The sequence below is a fragment of the Crocodylus siamensis genome, chromosome 2, assembly GCF_052110815.1.
Source record: "Crocodylus siamensis isolate JL-2025a chromosome 2, ASM5211081v1, whole genome shotgun sequence".
NCBI classification, from domain to species: Eukaryota; Metazoa; Chordata; order Crocodylia; family Crocodylidae; genus Crocodylus; species Crocodylus siamensis.
The window spans coordinates 172,043,264-172,061,042 of NC_143396.1; the positions used below are offsets into that span (position 1 = coordinate 172,043,264).

The 17,779-nt window shown below is 46.7% G+C and overlaps 1 protein-coding gene across 10 annotated transcripts in view; it reads right to left on the bottom strand.

The window, feature by feature from the left end:
* The window catches only part of LOC149871317 (inner centromere protein-like), a 49,152-nt gene that overhangs the window by 9,759 nt on the left and 21,614 nt on the right, over nt 1-17,779 (bottom strand). For 9 of the 10 annotated variants that reach the window (XR_016440203.1, XR_016440202.1, XR_016440199.1 and 6 more), the window contains exons 11-16: nt 16,302-16,411; nt 15,855-15,966; nt 9,336-9,431; nt 8,585-8,715; nt 8,272-8,356; nt 7,871-7,981 (exon numbers count right to left, since the gene is read on the bottom strand). Coding sequence is in view for 4 of the 10 variants with exons in the window: in XM_090032312.1 (XP_089888438.1) it covers nt 7,871-7,981; nt 8,272-8,356; nt 8,585-8,715; nt 9,336-9,431; nt 15,855-15,966; nt 16,302-16,411 (645 nt within the window). In the remaining 6 variants the exon portion in view is untranslated. Of the gene's footprint in view, nt 1-6,128; nt 6,302-7,870; nt 7,982-8,271; nt 8,357-8,584; nt 8,716-9,335; nt 9,432-15,854; nt 15,967-16,301; nt 16,412-17,779 lie in introns of all 10 variants that reach the window. The other variant, XR_016440204.1, reaches the window with a different exon arrangement.

The following is a 17,779-nucleotide window of genomic DNA, read 5'->3' on the forward strand; positions in this document are numbered from 1 at the left end:
AAGAAAGTGAAGAAGGAGGATCCAGAGAACTACAGACCAGTCAGCCTCACCTCAGTCCCCAGAAAAATCAAGAAGCAGGTCCTCAAGGAATCCATTTCTAAACACTTGGAGGAGAAGAAAGTGCTCGGGAACAATCAGCATAGATTCACCAAGGGCAAGTCATGCCTGACCAACCGGATTGCTTACTACAAGAAGACTGGCCCTGTGGATGTGAGGAAAGCAGTGGTTGCAACGTAGCTTGACTTTAGCAAGGCTTCTGGTACAGTTTCCTACAGCATTCTTGCAAGGAAGCTGAGGATGCATGGGTTGGGTGAATGGGTTGTAAGGTACAGAGAATGCTGGCTGGATCGTCGGGATCAGTGGGTAGTGATCAATGGCTCAAAGTCTAGTTGTCAGCTCGTATCAATTGGAGTGTCTCAGGGGTCAGTCCTGGAGCTGGTTTTTTTTTTTTTCCCCCCCCATCTTCATTAACTATCTGGAAGATGGGATGGAGTGCTCCCTCAGCAAGTTTGCAGATGATGCCAAGCTAGGGAGAGCAGTAGGTGTACTGGAGAGTAGGGCTAGGATTCAGAGGGACTTAGACAAATTGGAGAATTGGGCCACAAGAAATCTTATGAGGTTCAACAAAGACAAAGTACAAAATCCTGCACTTAGGATCGATCAATCCCATGCACCAGTACAGGCTTGGGACAAACTGGTTAAACAGCAGCTCTTTCTGCAGAAAAGGATCATGGGGTTACAGTGGACAATAAGCTGGATATGAGTCAATGGTGTGCCTTTGTTGTCAAGTAAGCCAAAAGCATACTGAGCTGCATTAGTAGAAGCATTGCCAGCAGATGGAGGGAAGTAATTCTTCCCCTCTATTCAGCATGGGTGAGTCCACATCTGGAGCACTGTGTCTAGTTTTGGGGCTCCTCACTATAGAAAGGATGTGTACAAGTCAGAGACAGTCCAGCTGATGGCAACAAGAATGGTTAGGGGGCTGGGGAACATGACTTCCGAGGAGAAGCTGAGGGAACTAGGATTATTTAATCTGCAAAAGAGAAGACTGAGGAGGGATTTGACAGCAGCCTTTAACTACCTGAAGGCGGGTTCCATAGGGGATGGAGTTAGGTTGTTCTCAGTGGTGGCAGATAACAGACTAAGGAGCAATGGTTTCAAATTGCAGCAAGGGAAGTTTAGGTTGGATATTAGGAAAAACTCTCACTAGGCAGGTGGTGAAGCAATGGAATGGGTTATCTTGAGAGACTGTGGAATCTCTATCCTTGGAGGTTTTTAAGGCCCAGCTCAACAAAGCTGGGGTGATCTAGTTGGGAACAGTTCTGCTTTGAACAGGGGCTAGACTAGATAACCTCCTGAGGTCCCTTCCAACCCTAATTTTCTATGATTCTATGACTTGAAAGTACAGCCATTCCTGTAGCAGCCCTGAAGGGACGGAGTAGACTTATCTCTCCAAGAGGAAAAATGCAGTGCTTTTTTCCTGCCTTGAGAATAACTTTACTGATGTCAGCATTTAATGAGCTGTATATATGCTGACACCTTATTAAGAAGATAATGAGTCTCTATACTCAGCTGGATTTTTTTTTCAGGGTAATTATAGGACAGCAAATATCTGTCACTAGTTATGACTCAGATAAATGAAGCAAATGATATTGTGTACAGCAGTTCCATAACTTAAAATACTACTTCACAGCAAACTGTTTCATTAATAAGAGAAGTCAGCCTTCAGTTCCTAAACTCTCCTTTTGCCATGTTTTTTTCCCCCCCACACTGTCAGTGCCAAAGCAGTCTACTTATCCCTTGCAAAAGGAAGTGTTGTGTCATTTCACAAAGATGTTCTTTCTGGCACAGAGTAGCTTTCTGTACTCTCACATGAAACTGTAAAGTAAAGCAGTGGAGCTTTATGATTTTCTGAAGTTGCTATGAATAATTTCCTCTGTAGTTGCAGGGCAGTTGAAAGGTGCAAAGATGATTGTCCTAGCAGTGGCACCTACAAACCTGACTGCCTCTGAGATGGGTTAATTCAATACCTTGCACTACTACTCTTAAATGATCTTAAATTCCAAGCTAGCTTAGTTTTTGAAGATGAGACTTTACAAAAGGCTCTCCATACTCAAACATGAGTATTAGATCTCCAGCTCTTAGTTCACAAAAACATAGAAAATTTAGGGTTGGAAGGGATCACAGGAGGTCAGCTAGTTAAAATGTCCTGTTCAACGGGGAACCATACCCAACCAGATTATTCTAGTGAGGGCTTTGATGAGCCAGGCCTTAAAGCCTCCAAGGATAGTGATTCCACAACCTCCCTAGGTAACACATTTCGGTGCTTCACCACGGTTCTAGCGAGAGAGTTTTCTTCCTAATATTCAACCTAAACTTCTGTTACTGCAACTTGAGACTACTGCTCCTTGTTCTGTCATCTGTAATTCCCTGGATCCTCCTCCTTCCCCTTCTTAAAGATATATACTATATTTGCCCTTTTCCAATTGTCTGAGACCTCCTTCAAATCACCAAGAGTTTTCAAAGATAATGGTCAGCAGCTCTACAATCACATTAGCCACTCTCTGATGCACCGTATCCAGCCCCATGGACTTGTTCATGTTCATCTTTTCTAAAAAGAGTCCCCTACTTGTTCTTTCACCACCGAGGACTGCTCACCTCCTCAAATTGTGCTGCCAGGTGCAGTAATCTGGGAACTGACCTTGCCTGTGAAGAGCAAGGTAAGAAAGGCACTGTGCACTTCAGCCTTTTCTTCTTCGTTTTTCACTAGGCTGCCTTCCCCACATCCAGTAAGGGACCCACACTTTCTTTGACCTTCCTTTTGTTGCTAACATAGAAACCCTTATTGTTACCCTTCACGTCCCTTGCTAGCTGCAACTCCAGTTGCACTTTGGCTTTCCCAATTTGCTACCTGCATGCCCGAGCAATATTCTTATACTCCTCCCTATTCATCTGTCCAAGCTTCCTCTTCTTGTAAGCTTTCTTTTTGTGTTTAAGGTCACTGAAGAGTTTGCTGCTAAGACTAGCTTGTCACCTGCCACATTTGCTAGTCTTCCTGCGCATCAGGATGGTTTGTTCCTGTGCCTTTAGTAAGGTGTCTTTAAAATACAAGCCGCTGTCCTGTACTGCTTTCCCCACTTAAACTACTCTGCCAGGGGAACCTGCCCATCAGTTCCCTGAGGGAGTCAAAGCATGCTTTTTCAGAAATCCAGGGTCCATACTTGGCTGCTCTCCTTTCTTCCTTTTCTCAGGATCCTGAACTCAGTCATCTCATGGTTGCTGCTGCTCAAGTTGCCATCCACTACTACAATCCCCACCCATTCTTCCCTGTATGTGAGCAGCAGATCAAGAAGAACATGGCCCCTAGTTGACCTTTCCAATACTTGCACCAAGAACTTGTCTCTAACACTCTCCAAAAGTTTCCTGGATTGCCTCTCACAGTTGTACTGCCCTCCCAGCAGATGTCACAGTGATTGAAGTCCCCCATGAGAACCTATGATCTAGAAACTTTCATTAGTTGTCTGAAAAAAAGTCTTATCCATCTCATCCTCCTGTTCTGGTGGTCTATAGCAGACACCCACCAAAACAATCACCCTTGTTGCTCTCTCCTCTAACCTTAACCCAGAGACTTTTAAAGAGGACTACGTCCAGTTTTATATTGGAGCTCTTTTACATACAGCGCAACTCCTTCTATTCTCTCCTCCCTTTCCTTCCTGAATAGTTTGTATCCATCCATGATACCACTCCACTGGCTGGGAAATTGGCTTCGTGGTCGGACCCAGAGGGTTGTGATTGATGGCAGTCACTCATCATGGTGCCCTGTGACCAGTGGGGTCCCTCAAGGCTCTGTCCTGGGACCCATACTGTTCAACATCTTCATTAATGATGTGGACATCGGAGTCAGGAGTGGACTGGCCAAGTTCGCCGATGACACCAAACTTTGGGGCAAAGCATCCATGCCAGAAGATAGGCAGGTGATCCAGGCTGACCTGGACAAGCTCAGCAAATGGGCAGACGAGAACCTCATGGTGTTTAACACCGATAAATGCAAGGTTCTCCACCTTGGGAGGAAAAACCTGCAGCATCCTTATAGGCTTGGCAGTGCTACGTTGGATAGCACTACAGAAGAAAGAGACTTGGGGGTCATCATTGACCACAAGATGAACATGAGCCTGCAATGCGATGCTGCGGCTAGTAAAGTGACCAAAATGCTGGCTTGCATCCATAGATGCTTCTCGAGCAAATCCCGGGACGTCATTCTCCCCTTGTACTCGGCCTTGGTGAGGCCGCAGCTGGAGTACTGAGTCCAGTTTTGGGCTCCACAATTCAAAAAGGATGTGGAGAAGCTTGAGAGAGTCCAGAGGAGAGCCACGCGCATGATCAGAGGTCAGGAAAACAGATCTTACGATGACAGGCTGAGAGCCATGGGACTCTTTAGCCTGGAAAAGCGCAGGCTCAGGGGTGATCTGATGGCCACCTACAAGTTTATCAGGGGTGACCACCAGGATCTGGGGGAACGTTTGTTCACCAGAGCGCCCCAAGGGATGACGAGGTCGAACGGTCACAAACTCCTGCAAGACCGTTTCAGGCTGGACAGAAGGAAGAATTTCTTTACTGTCCGAGCCCTCAAGGTCTGGAACAGTCTGCCAGCGGAGGTGGTTCAAGCACCTACATTGAACACCTTCAAGAGTAAATTGGATGCTTATCTTGCTGGGATCCTATGACCCCAGCTGACTTCCTGCCCTTTGGGCAGGGGGCTGGACTCGATCTCCCGAGGTCCCTTCCAGCCCTAATGTCTATGAAATCTATGAAATCTATGAAATCTAGTCATGCGTGTTCTCACCAGGGCTCTGTTATTCCAGTCACAAAGTTGTGACACTGTGAGGACTTCCAGTTCTTCCTGCTCATTTCCCAGGCTCTGTGCATTCATGTGTAACACCCGAGGCATCTCAGTCATCAGTATTGACAATTCCTCAATTCAAGCCCTAACACAGCTCACTGGTACATCTTGAGGAGACTTAAGAGTCTAATCCTTGAGCCACAGATCCGTCTGCAGAAATTGCAGGTCTTTCCACAGGGTGTAGGCTGAAGGCTAGGATTTGTCTTTTTCCTTCCTTGGCTCTCTCTTCTCTGCTTCAAGGGCAAAATGCTTTACCTCAAAGCCAGCTGCTGCTTGACTGAGGTTGCGGCACCACTGGAGTCACTTAGCAGCCAGCTCCTCCCAGCTCTTGATGTCAGCATCTGTTTTGTTGAGGTATTCCTTCAATGTGTACTTATAGCATTTCCTTGGGCCTCCATAAGATGTCAGACCACAACTAAGGCTGCGTGTAGACGAAACGAGGGGTGTGTGTGCACTACACTTTAAAGTGGGCTAAATGCTTTTGCAGTGCTTTAATGGCTTTAATGGTGTTGGTGTTTGAACACCTTGTGGTATACTGTGCATTAATTTCAGCCGCCGTAGGAAATTTAGTGGTGTAATGCGCTTTAAATGACTTGGGGCACAGCAAACTAAAACTCTGAGAAGTTTTAGCTTGCTGCCCCTACAGCTGCAGAGCGAAGCACCAGGCTCTGTAGGAAGCCCTGCAGGTAGCCTGGCAGCAGCTTGGGAAGACAGGCTCCACCCAAAAAAAGCAGCAATCCCGATTTCCTCCCCCTCCCCCGCCTGCCTAAGCTATGTGGGAACCTGGTAGTTCCTTCCATAGCTGCAGTGCCCCCTGGGACCACCCAAGCCAGGTGCCACCGGGGGGTGGAAGGGAGGGCACTGCTGCCGCAGAGGGAAGCATCAGCCCTGTCTGCAGCCCAGGGACTGCTCTGCCTGCCAGCAGCTCGCCCTCCCCTCCCTACTTCTAGAAAGGTGGGGTGTACGCATGACATGGGGGTTTACTTTACCCTAAATTGAAGCGGTAGGTTTAAACACCCATTGCTTCAATTTAGGCCCCTGTTTAGTCTACACATCCCCAAAGGCACTCTACTCAAGGTTAGGACTCCATTGTGGTTTTGGGTGGGACTGTTAGAAAACAAATTTCAACTATATAGAACTTGCACAGTAAAATAAGAAAAAAAAAACCCTCTATGGAAAGTAGACAGTCCACAGCACAGGCATATTTGAAGTAATCATGCATACTTGCCTCTTCTAACCTATCCCTTCTTGCAAGCATCATTGGAGGTGAGACGCAAACATTTTCCAGGTATGATGACCTTTCCAGGGCAAGTACCACTCAAGTCTCTCACTTTTACCCTACGAAAGGGCATTGCTTTCCTTCAACTGCTGCTTACGGTTTGGATTTAAAAACCATGAGTGCTTGTGGAAAAGAATGAAGCAAGAAGCAGGGGAGGAAAATAAAATTATAGTAGTAAGTGTTTAGTGGCACATGCAGGATCTGGTGGATTGTAAAAAGGCCAAGTGATCACATAATATCTGACAGTTGCAAAACACGTCTTGGGGTTGAAACCCCAATGGTTGTGGTTCCTGAGGCTCACCATGGAAGAGTCTCAAGCACTGCACCGCTAGCTGCCAAGTTCCTTCATGATCTGGCGCCATCAAGGGGTCTTGTTTGAAACTAGCACTTGTTTGCAACTACTGTACGTTGGGCACTTTTACAAGTTCTCTGACATGTTCCGATTAGAATGAGTCAGAACAGACTCAATTAAATAAACAGTCTGCTGGAGCCTTCTAATCAATGTCCCCAGATTTCCAAGTGGCGGTGAGGGCACTTTAACTAAAGCATGAAGGACACATGCTCCCGGAAGCTGGGGGGGGAGGCATGGCGACCACCCACAGCCAGCAGAGAGTGGGGAGCTTCCACAGGCGGTTGCAGCAATGCAGGTGGCGGGGGGTTAGGGGGAAATAGCGAGCTCCGACTGGTGGTCAGTGACCACCCACAGACATTGCCGGCAGCAGCAGCAGCAGCCGCCAGTGGCAAAACCGGCAACTGCCTGCAGGCACTGATGGCAGCATCAGCTGCAGTCAAATCACAGGGGGTGTACCAATCTCAGGGGGTACATGTGTGCCCGCATGCACTCCCTACGCATCACCAATGAACTACAGCTTGTTCAACAAACACCCTTACTATGATTTGGAAACATGGGATGCTCAACACAGAGATAATGTGGGCCTTTTAATTAGAATGGCTCCCAAGCCATGGTAATTAAAAAACACACCCCCTCCCTCCAGAGTACGTGTATAGATGCCCATTAACTATTTTCAAGTGTTCCCAGTTTTTTCTATTTATTCATCTAGGAAAGCTATAGAGTTTAAGGCCTGAGGGACCATCAGATTATCTAGTTTTATCTCCTTCAGATTAGAGGTTATTAAAACTTCACCTAGTTATGTATGTATTAAGTCCACTATCTTGGTTCGTGACCAAGGTATCCCTGGAAAGAACTCTGGTCTTGATTTAAAAGAGAAGAGATGGATAATCTATAACTTCTTGGGACTATATTCTATTGGTTAATCCCCATACTGTTAAACCGCTCTGCCTGATTTAATCTATTTGGCTTCAGCCTTTAATTCTTATGTCTTTTTCCACAAGATTAAAAAAAAAAAAAAAAAAAAAAAAAAATCATTTAGTACCCAATATTCTCTCTCCACAGCTGTTTATAACTCACTGATTAAGTCAGTAGTCAATTTTCTTTTTGAAAAGTCTAACAAATCTAGCACTCTCTCTCTCCCTCCCTTCTTGCTTCCCTGCAAGGCATTCTTATAGCCCTCAAATTACTTTTGGGGTCCTTTTATTATCCCTACCATCTGTGTGTCTTGTTCTTCTTCAAAGGAAGGCCTCTGTGGGACTAGGGCTGAGTGTCTGCTGGGCTTCTATTCCCCTTTTATTTTCTCAGATTCATTTCACTGGGTTCTAAAGAAACCACTCACCTTCATCACTGTGTTTAGGAACTTAGTGGAAGCAATGACAATCGATCCTGGTTGCTTGATTTTCTTCTCCTGCAACTGCTGTTGTTCCAACTCTTGTGGGCTCTTTTCCTCCTGTGAAGAAGTTACAACTAAGTCTCCCTGCATTCAGTCCTGTTCAAAAATCAAATGATCCATGGAGAATAATCTCCTGTTCATCATCTCTCTCAGCACCACGGGATGCTACAGTGAAGAGGAGAGATTCTCTTCACTAAGCAGTTATTTTTTAGATTCCAATCCAGCCACTTGGTGAATTGGGGGTGACCTGTCATGCCTCACTGCTGCCTTGCACTTTGAAGTATAACTCACAAGAGATGGTGTCGAGTAGGAAAGTTCACAGCAAGACACGTCTCAGCGTTCCTCACCTTCCTTTGGTTTTCTTCCTCTTCCTCTGCAAGCACTGTCAGCTCCATCTGTGCATGAAGGGCCTTCCCTTGTTCTATGCAATCCCTGAGAAAAAACACAAAGATGACCGTCAAACAGGAAACACACTGTCATTCTCCCCTTCCAGCATGCTCAGATTCGTGCCTTCTACATCCAGAACCATGCACAACAGCCGTTGTTCACTCGTTTCCTATTTTTGACAGGTTCCATTTACATTTATTGCCTTGCCAGGCCTATCACTGGGTTGCTCCATCTTCCTCATTCTCAAGGACATGACAATAGATTAGGTCTCACCTCTCCTCTGCTTGTTCCACCTGTCGTTGTTCAACTAGTTTCTTCAGCTCCAAGACCTTCTTTCCTTTTTCTCTCTGTTCATCCTCTGCTCTTTTTTGCAAGAGCTCCAGCTGCTTATGCTCATCTTCCTCCTAGGAAGAAAATAAAGATTAGCGTCTTCTGAACTAGTGGGGGCCAATCTCTTTGGCAGATGTGCAACAAGTTAGACCCACACTCTCCCTGACTACCACTTCTATCTTTTTCCTTTACCCAACTTAGCGCAGGGAGCAGGAAGCTGAGCAGTATCTGCCATTGTGCCGTCTGTGCCCTCCTCAATCTGCCATGTTGCAGAGAGGTTGCTCACGTCACTTGTGGCACCTGTACTGCAGGTTGGCCACCCTTGTTCTAAAACAGTCAGGGAGAGGGTATAATTCAGGTTACCAAAAGCAAATCAAAGCCAAAGTCATTCCTTGGCCATACTGCTACCTAGTCTGACTCACCAACATTATCTTTGATGTCTTGAACCTCAGTTATGCAGACTTCTGCATGCTCCTGTATCTAATGGGGCATCCTTGCGTCTCAAAATGACAGCAAAGACAACACGTAGCAATGAGTACCCCCGTCTCCAGAAATTCTTTAGCTCTCTCTTCTGTGACACTGTGCAATGCACAGGCCCTCCAATATCTCATTCCCTCCCTCATTGTCCCACAGGCATTGTCCCTCCAATATCCCATTCTGTCATCGTCTCTATGAGACCTGAGCTTGCTCTCACCATCTGCAGCACTTTCTGCTTTCGGGCTTCAGCTTCTCCAGTCTTCTTCCCTAGTTTTTTCTTAGTCTTTTCTTCTACCACCTTCTCTTCTCGCACCTGAGAATCACGTACCAGATCTGAGCCTTGCCCAACCTCACTTGTGACATTCTTAACACACTTATCCCATAGAGAAGAATCAGAATCATTTTGGGAGTCAGGTCCCATGGGGACAAGACTGCCCTTTTCTGAAAGCCCCAGAGGAGGGCACATACATTTTAAAGTCAGACAGCATCCAGTGCAACAAGTCAAAATTTACATGAAGACAAGCCCATCACTATGGCCAACCGTAAAAATTACTGTGCAATTCTCAGAAAGAAGCTATATATAGGCTGTCCCCTTGGTACGTAACCTTCATCAGGACAAGGTGAATCCTATGGAAATGCCTGGCTTCCGTTTTGCCTCAGTTACAGTCATATACCAACTGAAAGAAGTGCAGTAGGAAGAGAATATGGTTACTGACAAGAGCCCAAATACAAGGTTCCTTTGCCTGAACTCCTTGACTTTGTAATAAAAGAAGAATGAATGAGGGTTGTGAGAAAGTGTTTGGTTATTAAGGATATGGGAACAGTATTTGCCTCCTGACAGCTCATTTTTGCAGATCTCTTAAGGACTGGTCCTTCAATATTCACCAAAGGCCCATCCACTAGAATCACTCCAGAGCATGCACCCCATCAGGTTTGTTCCTTCATAGAATCACCGAGTCGGAAGGGACCTAGACAGATCATCTAGTCCGACCCCCTGCCATGGGCAGGAAGGAGCACTGGGAGTGGCAGGGGTCATAAGACCCCATCCAGGTGCCTATCCAGTCTCCTCTTGAAGATCTCCAGGAAAGGTGAGAGCACCACCTTTCTGGGAAGCCTATTCCAGGCTCTGGCCACCCTTACCATGAAGTAGTTCTTCCTAATATCTAACCTAAACCTATCCTCCCTCACCTTGTGGCCATTGTTCCTGGTGACTCCAAGGGGGGTCCTGGTGAACAGACTTTCCCTGAGTCCCTGCCGGTGGCCCCTGATAAGGTTGTAGGCAGCCACAAGATCCATCCCCTCAGTCTCCTCTTGCGGATCCTTCATCAGTTCAAAGGATGAAGGAAATGGGTGGCTCAGTCATCCTTTTTCCAGAGTAAGACAGAATTACTAAGCTTGACCCTTGGACTTTGGCAGGCTATCAAGAGAGCCCAAATCACTCCACACCCTAACCTTGGAGCATTTGCTGACATTATGATAAAGGGTGGCAGCACCTGCAGCAATTTCCTTGCTACATAAAATAATTAAATCAATTTTGCAGTGTTGTCCATTGTTTTTGTTTTCAGGAAAAGAGAGGTAGTTGTCAAAGTAGTCTGAAGGCAGACAGACTTAATCAGGCAGAAGACAGGGTACAATTGCTGTCTACAGACTAACTAAAATCAAAGATGTATAACAAGAGCTTTTATGATGCTGAGATCACTTCATCAGATGCTGTTTTCATGTCAGACAAAGTAGACTCTAACAGTGATCCTCAGAGAAACAGTATACATAATAGGCAACTGATAAGGTGCCTGTCATTCACTCTTAGCTCTTCCCACTAAAAACTGTTGCTTGCTAAAAACAACAATCTTGCCAACTAAACTGGGCTATGAGTAATGCTCACGCTTTAGGATGGCACAAACTGTGAATGACACCACTTGGCAGGCTTAGTGCTGGAGAAAACCAGTAGGGCTAGGGTCACAAACTGGTTTAAGTGATCAGAAACTGGTTTAAACTTGTAAACAGAACAGATGTTCAGTGTACATAAACCAGTTTCAAAATGACCAAAACCAATTTGAGATAAACCTGGTCGAACATAGTATCAGACTGGCTTCATAGATATTAGGGCTGGAAAGGACCTTGTGAGATCAAGTCCAGCCATAGGCAGGAAGTCTGCTGGGGTCAAATGATCCCAGCAAGATAAGCATCCAAATATTTTTGAATGAGTCTAGAACAGGTGCTCGCACCACCTCTGTGGGGAGTCTGTTCCAAACCCTGGACACATGGACAGTAAAAAGTTTTTCCTCATGGCCAGTCTAAAAAATGGGCCTTCCAGAAGTTTGTGGATGTTAGACCTTGTTATCCCTTAGGAAGCCCTGGTGAACAACTGTTCTCCCAGATCCTGGTGCACCCCCCTTATATACTTATAGGCTGCCTCCAAGTCCCCCCTAAGCCTTCTTCTCCAGACTGAAGAGTCCTATGTCCCTCAGCCTCTCCTCATAAGGCTTGTTTGGCCTTTGATTATGCAGGTGGCTCTCCTCTGGACTCTCTCAAGCTTATGCAAATCCCTCCTGAAGTGGGGGGCCCAAAACTGGACGCAGTACCCTAGCTGCAGCCTCATTAAGACCGAGTAAAGAGTGATGATCACATCTCTGGTTTTGCTTGAGATGCATCAGTGGATGCAGGCCAGTCTGGTTTGCTTTGCCAGCTATGGCATTGCACTGGTAGCTCATGTTCATCTTGTGGTAAATCAAGACCAAGTCTCTTTCGGTCTTGGTGCTATGGAGCATAGCACTGCCGAGCCTGTAAGTACGACGCTGGTTTTTCCTCCCAAGGTGGAGCACCCTGCACTTCTCTACATTGAATACCATCAGGTTTTGGTCTGCCCACCTTGCAAGCCTGTCCAGGTCAGCCTGTACCCCCAGCCTGTCCAGTGTGACCACCTTTCCCCATAGTTTAGTGTTGTCTGCAAACTTTGTCAGTCTGCATCTGATGCCTGAATCCAGATCATTAATGAAGATGTTGAAAAGTACTGAGCCCTGAGGGACACCACTGGTCACCTTGCACCATGTTGATTTGCTCCTGTTAACTATTATTCTTTGGGTCCACCCCAGAGCCAGTTCCCCAGCCATTGGACCACGAGACAGTCAAGGCTGCAGTTCCCCAGCTTGACCATGAGGACATCACGGGAGACTAAGTCAAAGGCTTTCCTGAAATCCAGATACACAACATCAACCTAGTCTCCCTCATCCGGGCAATGTGTATCACATGGTCATAGGAGATGAGGTTGGTCAGGCAAGACCCTCCAGCAATGAAGCCATGTTGGCTGGCAGTCAGAAGGTTGCTTTCCGTTAGCCTGTTGCTTATGAAACTTTTGATGATTTTCTTCAGGATCTTTCCAGGGATGAATGTCAGACTGACTGGCCTGTAAATTCTCTGAATCTTCCTTCCTTCTTTTCTTGAAGAGACTATGTTGGCTCTTTTCCAGTCTTCCAGTACCTCTCTCCAGGACCACAAATTCTCAACTGTCTTCACCACAGGGTATGCTATAGGATGTCTGCCAGCTCCTTTAGGACTCTTGAATGTATTCCATCCGGGCCTGCAGATTTATGGATGCTGAGCCTCTCGAGGTATTCTCTCACGTGATCCATGTTAATTGTGGGCCCACTTCCTGCACCCTGGATGCACGGTGTCCTGTTTGACAGAGTGACCCCCTTGGGCAGGTGGAAGACCGATGCAAAGTAATCACTTAGGAGATGGGCCTTTTCCTGAGCATCAGGCATCAGCTGCCCCATTTCATTTAGCAGGGGTCCAATGTTGCCTTTGTTTTCTCTCTGACTTCCCACATCTGAAGGAGTTTTTGTTGTCCTTGATTCCCACAGCTAGCCTGAGTTTGGTTTCTGCCTTGGCTCTTCTGGTCTACATGTGCCAGCTAGTGCTGTGTAGTCCTCTTTGGTGATGACTCCCATTTTCCATCTGGAGTAGGCTTCTCTTTTTAGTTTTATAGACATAAGGGCTGGGAGGGGCCTCGCAAGATCATTGGGTCCAGGCCCCTGCCCCAAGGGCAGGCAGTCAGTAGGGAGTCAAATAATCCCAGCAAGATAGGCTTCCAAGTGTTTCTTAAAGGAATCCAGAGTAGGTGCCTGCACCACCTCAGGGGCGGGGAAAAGAGTCTATTCCAGGCCCTAGGGACTCAGAGAATAAAGACGTTTTTCCTTATGTCGAGCCTAAAATGGTCTTCCAGAACTTTGTGACTGTTGGACCTAGTCTTCCTCCTATGCCCATGACCTGTAATGGGAAGAATCACAGAGAAAAGCACCTGTACTCCCTCCCCTTTAAGCTCTGTTCCTAAAGTCCTGCAGTCAGCCATGACCCAGCTGGGATTGCAGCTACATGGATGAGGAACATGGGGTAGTGGTCGGGGGCATCAGATACATTTTGGGATCCTCTCAGCTCTCAGCAGCTGCAAGGATTGGGAGACCCCTGCGAGATCAGTCACAGGGGGAACTAAGGCAGCACCAGTCGCCCATGCTACACAACCGGTTAGATTTGGCCATGAGCTCTTCCCATGAGATGTCAGGGAGGTTGAAGTAACCCATGACAACCATGCATCAGAAGCATGCAGCCTCAGCTAGTTTCCTATTGAATTCAAGATCCAGCTCTTCCTCTTGGTTGGGAGATCTGTAATAGACTCCTACAGTTATAACCCCTTCCTCATGCTCTCCCCATATTTTAACCAAGAGGGTCTCAAGACGCCCTCATTGGTTGCTAAACTCAGTTTGAAGGAAAAAGTGTACTGCTTGTTCTTATAGAGAGCTACACCCCCACCCTTTTTCCCCAACATAAATCTCTCCTGTACGAGGTATAGCCTTCTGTGCCTATTCACCAGTCGGAGGTGGAGTCCCACCACGTCTCCATTTTCCCTACGAGATCGTAATCTTTGTCGCTCAGAAGGGCCAGTTCCTCTTGCTTGTTTCCCAAACGCCTGGCGTTTGTGTACAGGCAGATAAGCCTGTCATAGGAAGCGCTGGGCTTCCCTGCACACTGGAACATGACCTTTCCTTGGGCTGCCTAACACATTAATACTATGGTTGACGTGACTTGGGCTTGAACTGGTAGTTGACCTCCCACCCCCCAGCAATCCTACTTTAACGCCCTGTTAAGTAGGTCAGCCATTCTGGCCGAGAAGAGCTTGTTCCCTTTCAGGGCAAGGTGGAGGTCATCCCTTCCCAACAAGGTGCTGCCTCTCTCCCTGAAGTGCGGACTGTTGAAGAAGCCGAGCCCCTCACGATAGCACCATCGCTGGAGTCTTTTTTTAACCTCTTTGATACACTGTTCCCTCCAATGCCCATGACCCACGACTGGGAGGATCAAGGAAAAAAAAGCTACCTGCGCCCCCTGACCTTTTGAGCTCAGGCCCCACAGCCCTATCGTCACTCATGACCCCAGCCGGGATTGTTCCGAGTCGTGTCATTCATGCCCACATCAATGAGGAGCATGGGGTGAAATGCAAGGGGTGACACGTCCCTCCCACCATTGCATAGGTAGTAGTCCAGGCTACTGCTGTCCTTCCTTAAAACTGCTTTGCAAAAAGCTGTTTAAGAAGAACTTGAACTAATGAGAAAGGGGCTTTGTTTTCTTGATGGGCTGATAAACTGTGTGTTCTAATAAGCTCCTTGTTGACTCAGTGTGGAGACAGAGAGAGGTGTAATAAATGACCTAGTTTGCAATGAATGCAGTGCCGGTTAGTCTGCTGCAGATAGTATGAAGAAGCAGGGAAAGGGAGATCAAAAAGCTCAGCATCATCAACAGATGCATGCAGTCCACACAAGCACTCCTCCCTACCTCCACGTCCCCTTTACCTCAGAGTGCTAGCCAGGGACCAAGGTCTGGCAACATTCCCACCCCTTGAGCAGTAAGCAAGGAGAAAAACCTGGAGAGGGCTGATTCCCCCTTCCCCTGCAGGCACACTCCAGCTGGAGACTGTGCAGGTCAGAGTGGGAGTTTAAACCCTTCCCTAATCATAGTGTCCTGCCAGGGCCTGGCCACCTGCCCCCCCCCCCCCCCCCCCCCCCCCCCCCACTTAGTACTGTGGAAGTAAAGGGAGGACTCGCTCTAGTGTCCCCCCCACCAGCTTCTAGCCTGAGCCACTGCAGGCATGTGCCTGCATTTTCTGAATCAAAAGTGAACGTCTAGACTAACTTGTAATGACTGAATCAATTCAGACCTCAGGGTTTTTGAATGTCTGCCCCTAGGAGCAAGATACCACCACCACCCTGGAATAACTTACTTGTACTAGAATGAATGAAGTGCAGGAAGCAAATAACCAGGAATGTTGCAGGCTTAAAAGTACAAAGTATTACAAATCAAAAAGCAACAGGGGGAGGAGGGGCAGGGAGAAGGCAGCAGTGGGGATACATGTACAGTTGGAGCCATTTCCTAAAGGGGAAGTTAAAGATAGAGAGGTTTTGCTGCATTTGAATCAATTCTCACCTCATCCACACAGAACAATTAGAAAACAGCTCCTCTTTAGAAACAGTTGCAAATGAACATGGGTCCATACCCTTTAATACAGAGATGTCTCTTTTTTGTTATCTGTGGGAACCATGAATGAATAAGGTCACTGAGATCACTTTTTGGACTTAACACACTTAACATGTTTTTAAACTCAGTAAAGCAACCCCGTTTCATTATAGTCAGATTCACTGACCATTGTCTGGCTGCCAACAGGTCCATTTCCCAGCCAAGCCTTTTTTACCTTCTCATCAGTATGAAAGAGTTTCTGTTCCCTCCTCTTTTTCTTCTCCTCCTCCATCTGTTCCACTCGCTCCCGTGCCAGCAGTGCCTTTCTCAGACGCTCCTCACGCTTCCTATGGGATGTGTGGGGCCACAATTAGCTTTCTCTGCACCAAGGACTGGCCCACCTTACAGCTACTGTTTCAGTGGCTGACCCACCAAGCTCTCAAATGTAGTGTAAGCCATCTTGACTTGCATGGCTTGGCCCACATTTGGTAAAGACTGGTCTAAATGCCCTATATCCTAATTAGCCACTTTGTTCATCTCTAGCACTAGCTTGCTCTGTAGTCTCTGTAGCAGTGATTAGTTACCAGAAAAAGTGATGCGGACAAGTCACTTGTTTAGGCAAGGCCTTGAAGCCATTCTGAGCTTACTTATTGAAGAAGAAACTCAAGGGACAGCTACTTACAGTTTCATTTCTTCCAATCGCCGTCTCTTCTCCTCCTCCACCTTCTGTTTTCTCTGTAGCTCAGCCTCCTCCTTCTTCCTCAGACTCTCCAGCCGCTGCCGTTCCTTCTCCTGAGGTGGATGGGCAATTCCAATTGTACGTGAGGGTTGAACCTTATTCATTTCCCAGGCTACATTAGAATGGACAGCCTGGGATAACCCACCAGGGGAATGACATTTCTCCCATTCACTTGGGTGGGATGAATGCATTCAAGAATGGTCGTGCAATTTTAATGCAGCACTAATTCAACTATTCTATTTTTCAGGAGCAGCTCTCACCTTAGTCCCCAGATCCAAGCAGTAATAGTTACTGTAGATGATACAGTCACACAGAAAGACACCTGTGATTGTGCAGCAGTATTCACCACAAGGCACCTAATGCTACCAACAGGTGACAGAAAGAAAGAGGTGGTTGCATAGAGAAAGGCTTTATCCTTGAAGGTCCCCTATGTCTCCACCCTCCAAGAAGATGGATGACATCCTGCGATAAGGTGCTGGGGTGCTAAAAGTTCTTAAAATTGAGCTCTTATCAGCCTAGAGCACAGAAAACAGACAAAGTCAATATCAATACTAAGACTCCCATAGTGTGAAGATTTCATACTTACGCTGGTTTCAGGTGAAATTATTAAGACTTAAAGGGAGCTTTCAACCTCTACTTTTTATCATCTACTTCATTCTACAGTGGCCAAAGTGGAAGTGTTCTTGATATTATGGCTGCTTACAGACATGAAAACAAGAAAACACCCCCCTGCCCAAAAACACAACCCTCCCCTCCCACCCAAAAAACCCAACAAAAACAAAACAACCTCCCCTCTCCCCCAAACAACCCAACACCTTACCGGAAGAGGAAGCGCATCAGATTGATCCAGGTTTCCAGCATCTGCATAGATCAGGTGCTTCGGTGGGGCTTTTTGGCACTTACATAAGAAGTGCCAAAAAGCTCCACTGAAGCGCCCAATCTATACAGATGCTGGGTAAGCTGGAACAAACTAACGCAATGTCTTTTCTGGGCATGCACTGTGCTTGGTGTGGGAGCACACCAAAATGGAAAGTATAGGGTTTTTTTTGTTTGTTTCCCCCTCATCTGTAAGCAGCCTGTATTCCTAGGACCGACCAACCTAGTTTCAGAACCACACAAACACACGTTTCTATAACTTCCTTGGGAGACTATTTTACACAAGATATCACTGTTCATGTCACCCTTCAGTGCTATTCAGTGTGTAATTTCAACGGTCCTATTTCATTCCTTTACTTTTAGGTATAGCATACTCCATGTTGAATAAGTGCATAATTCCCTTATCTGCATAAATGCAACACTAGCCTCAATTTCTTGTTATAATAAGCAACAGGAAAACATCTGTTCTCTGCAGACTGGGTAAGCATATAGGAGAGCCTGTGGCTCCACTGCCTACTTCACAATGTTACTGTGCACTAAACTGC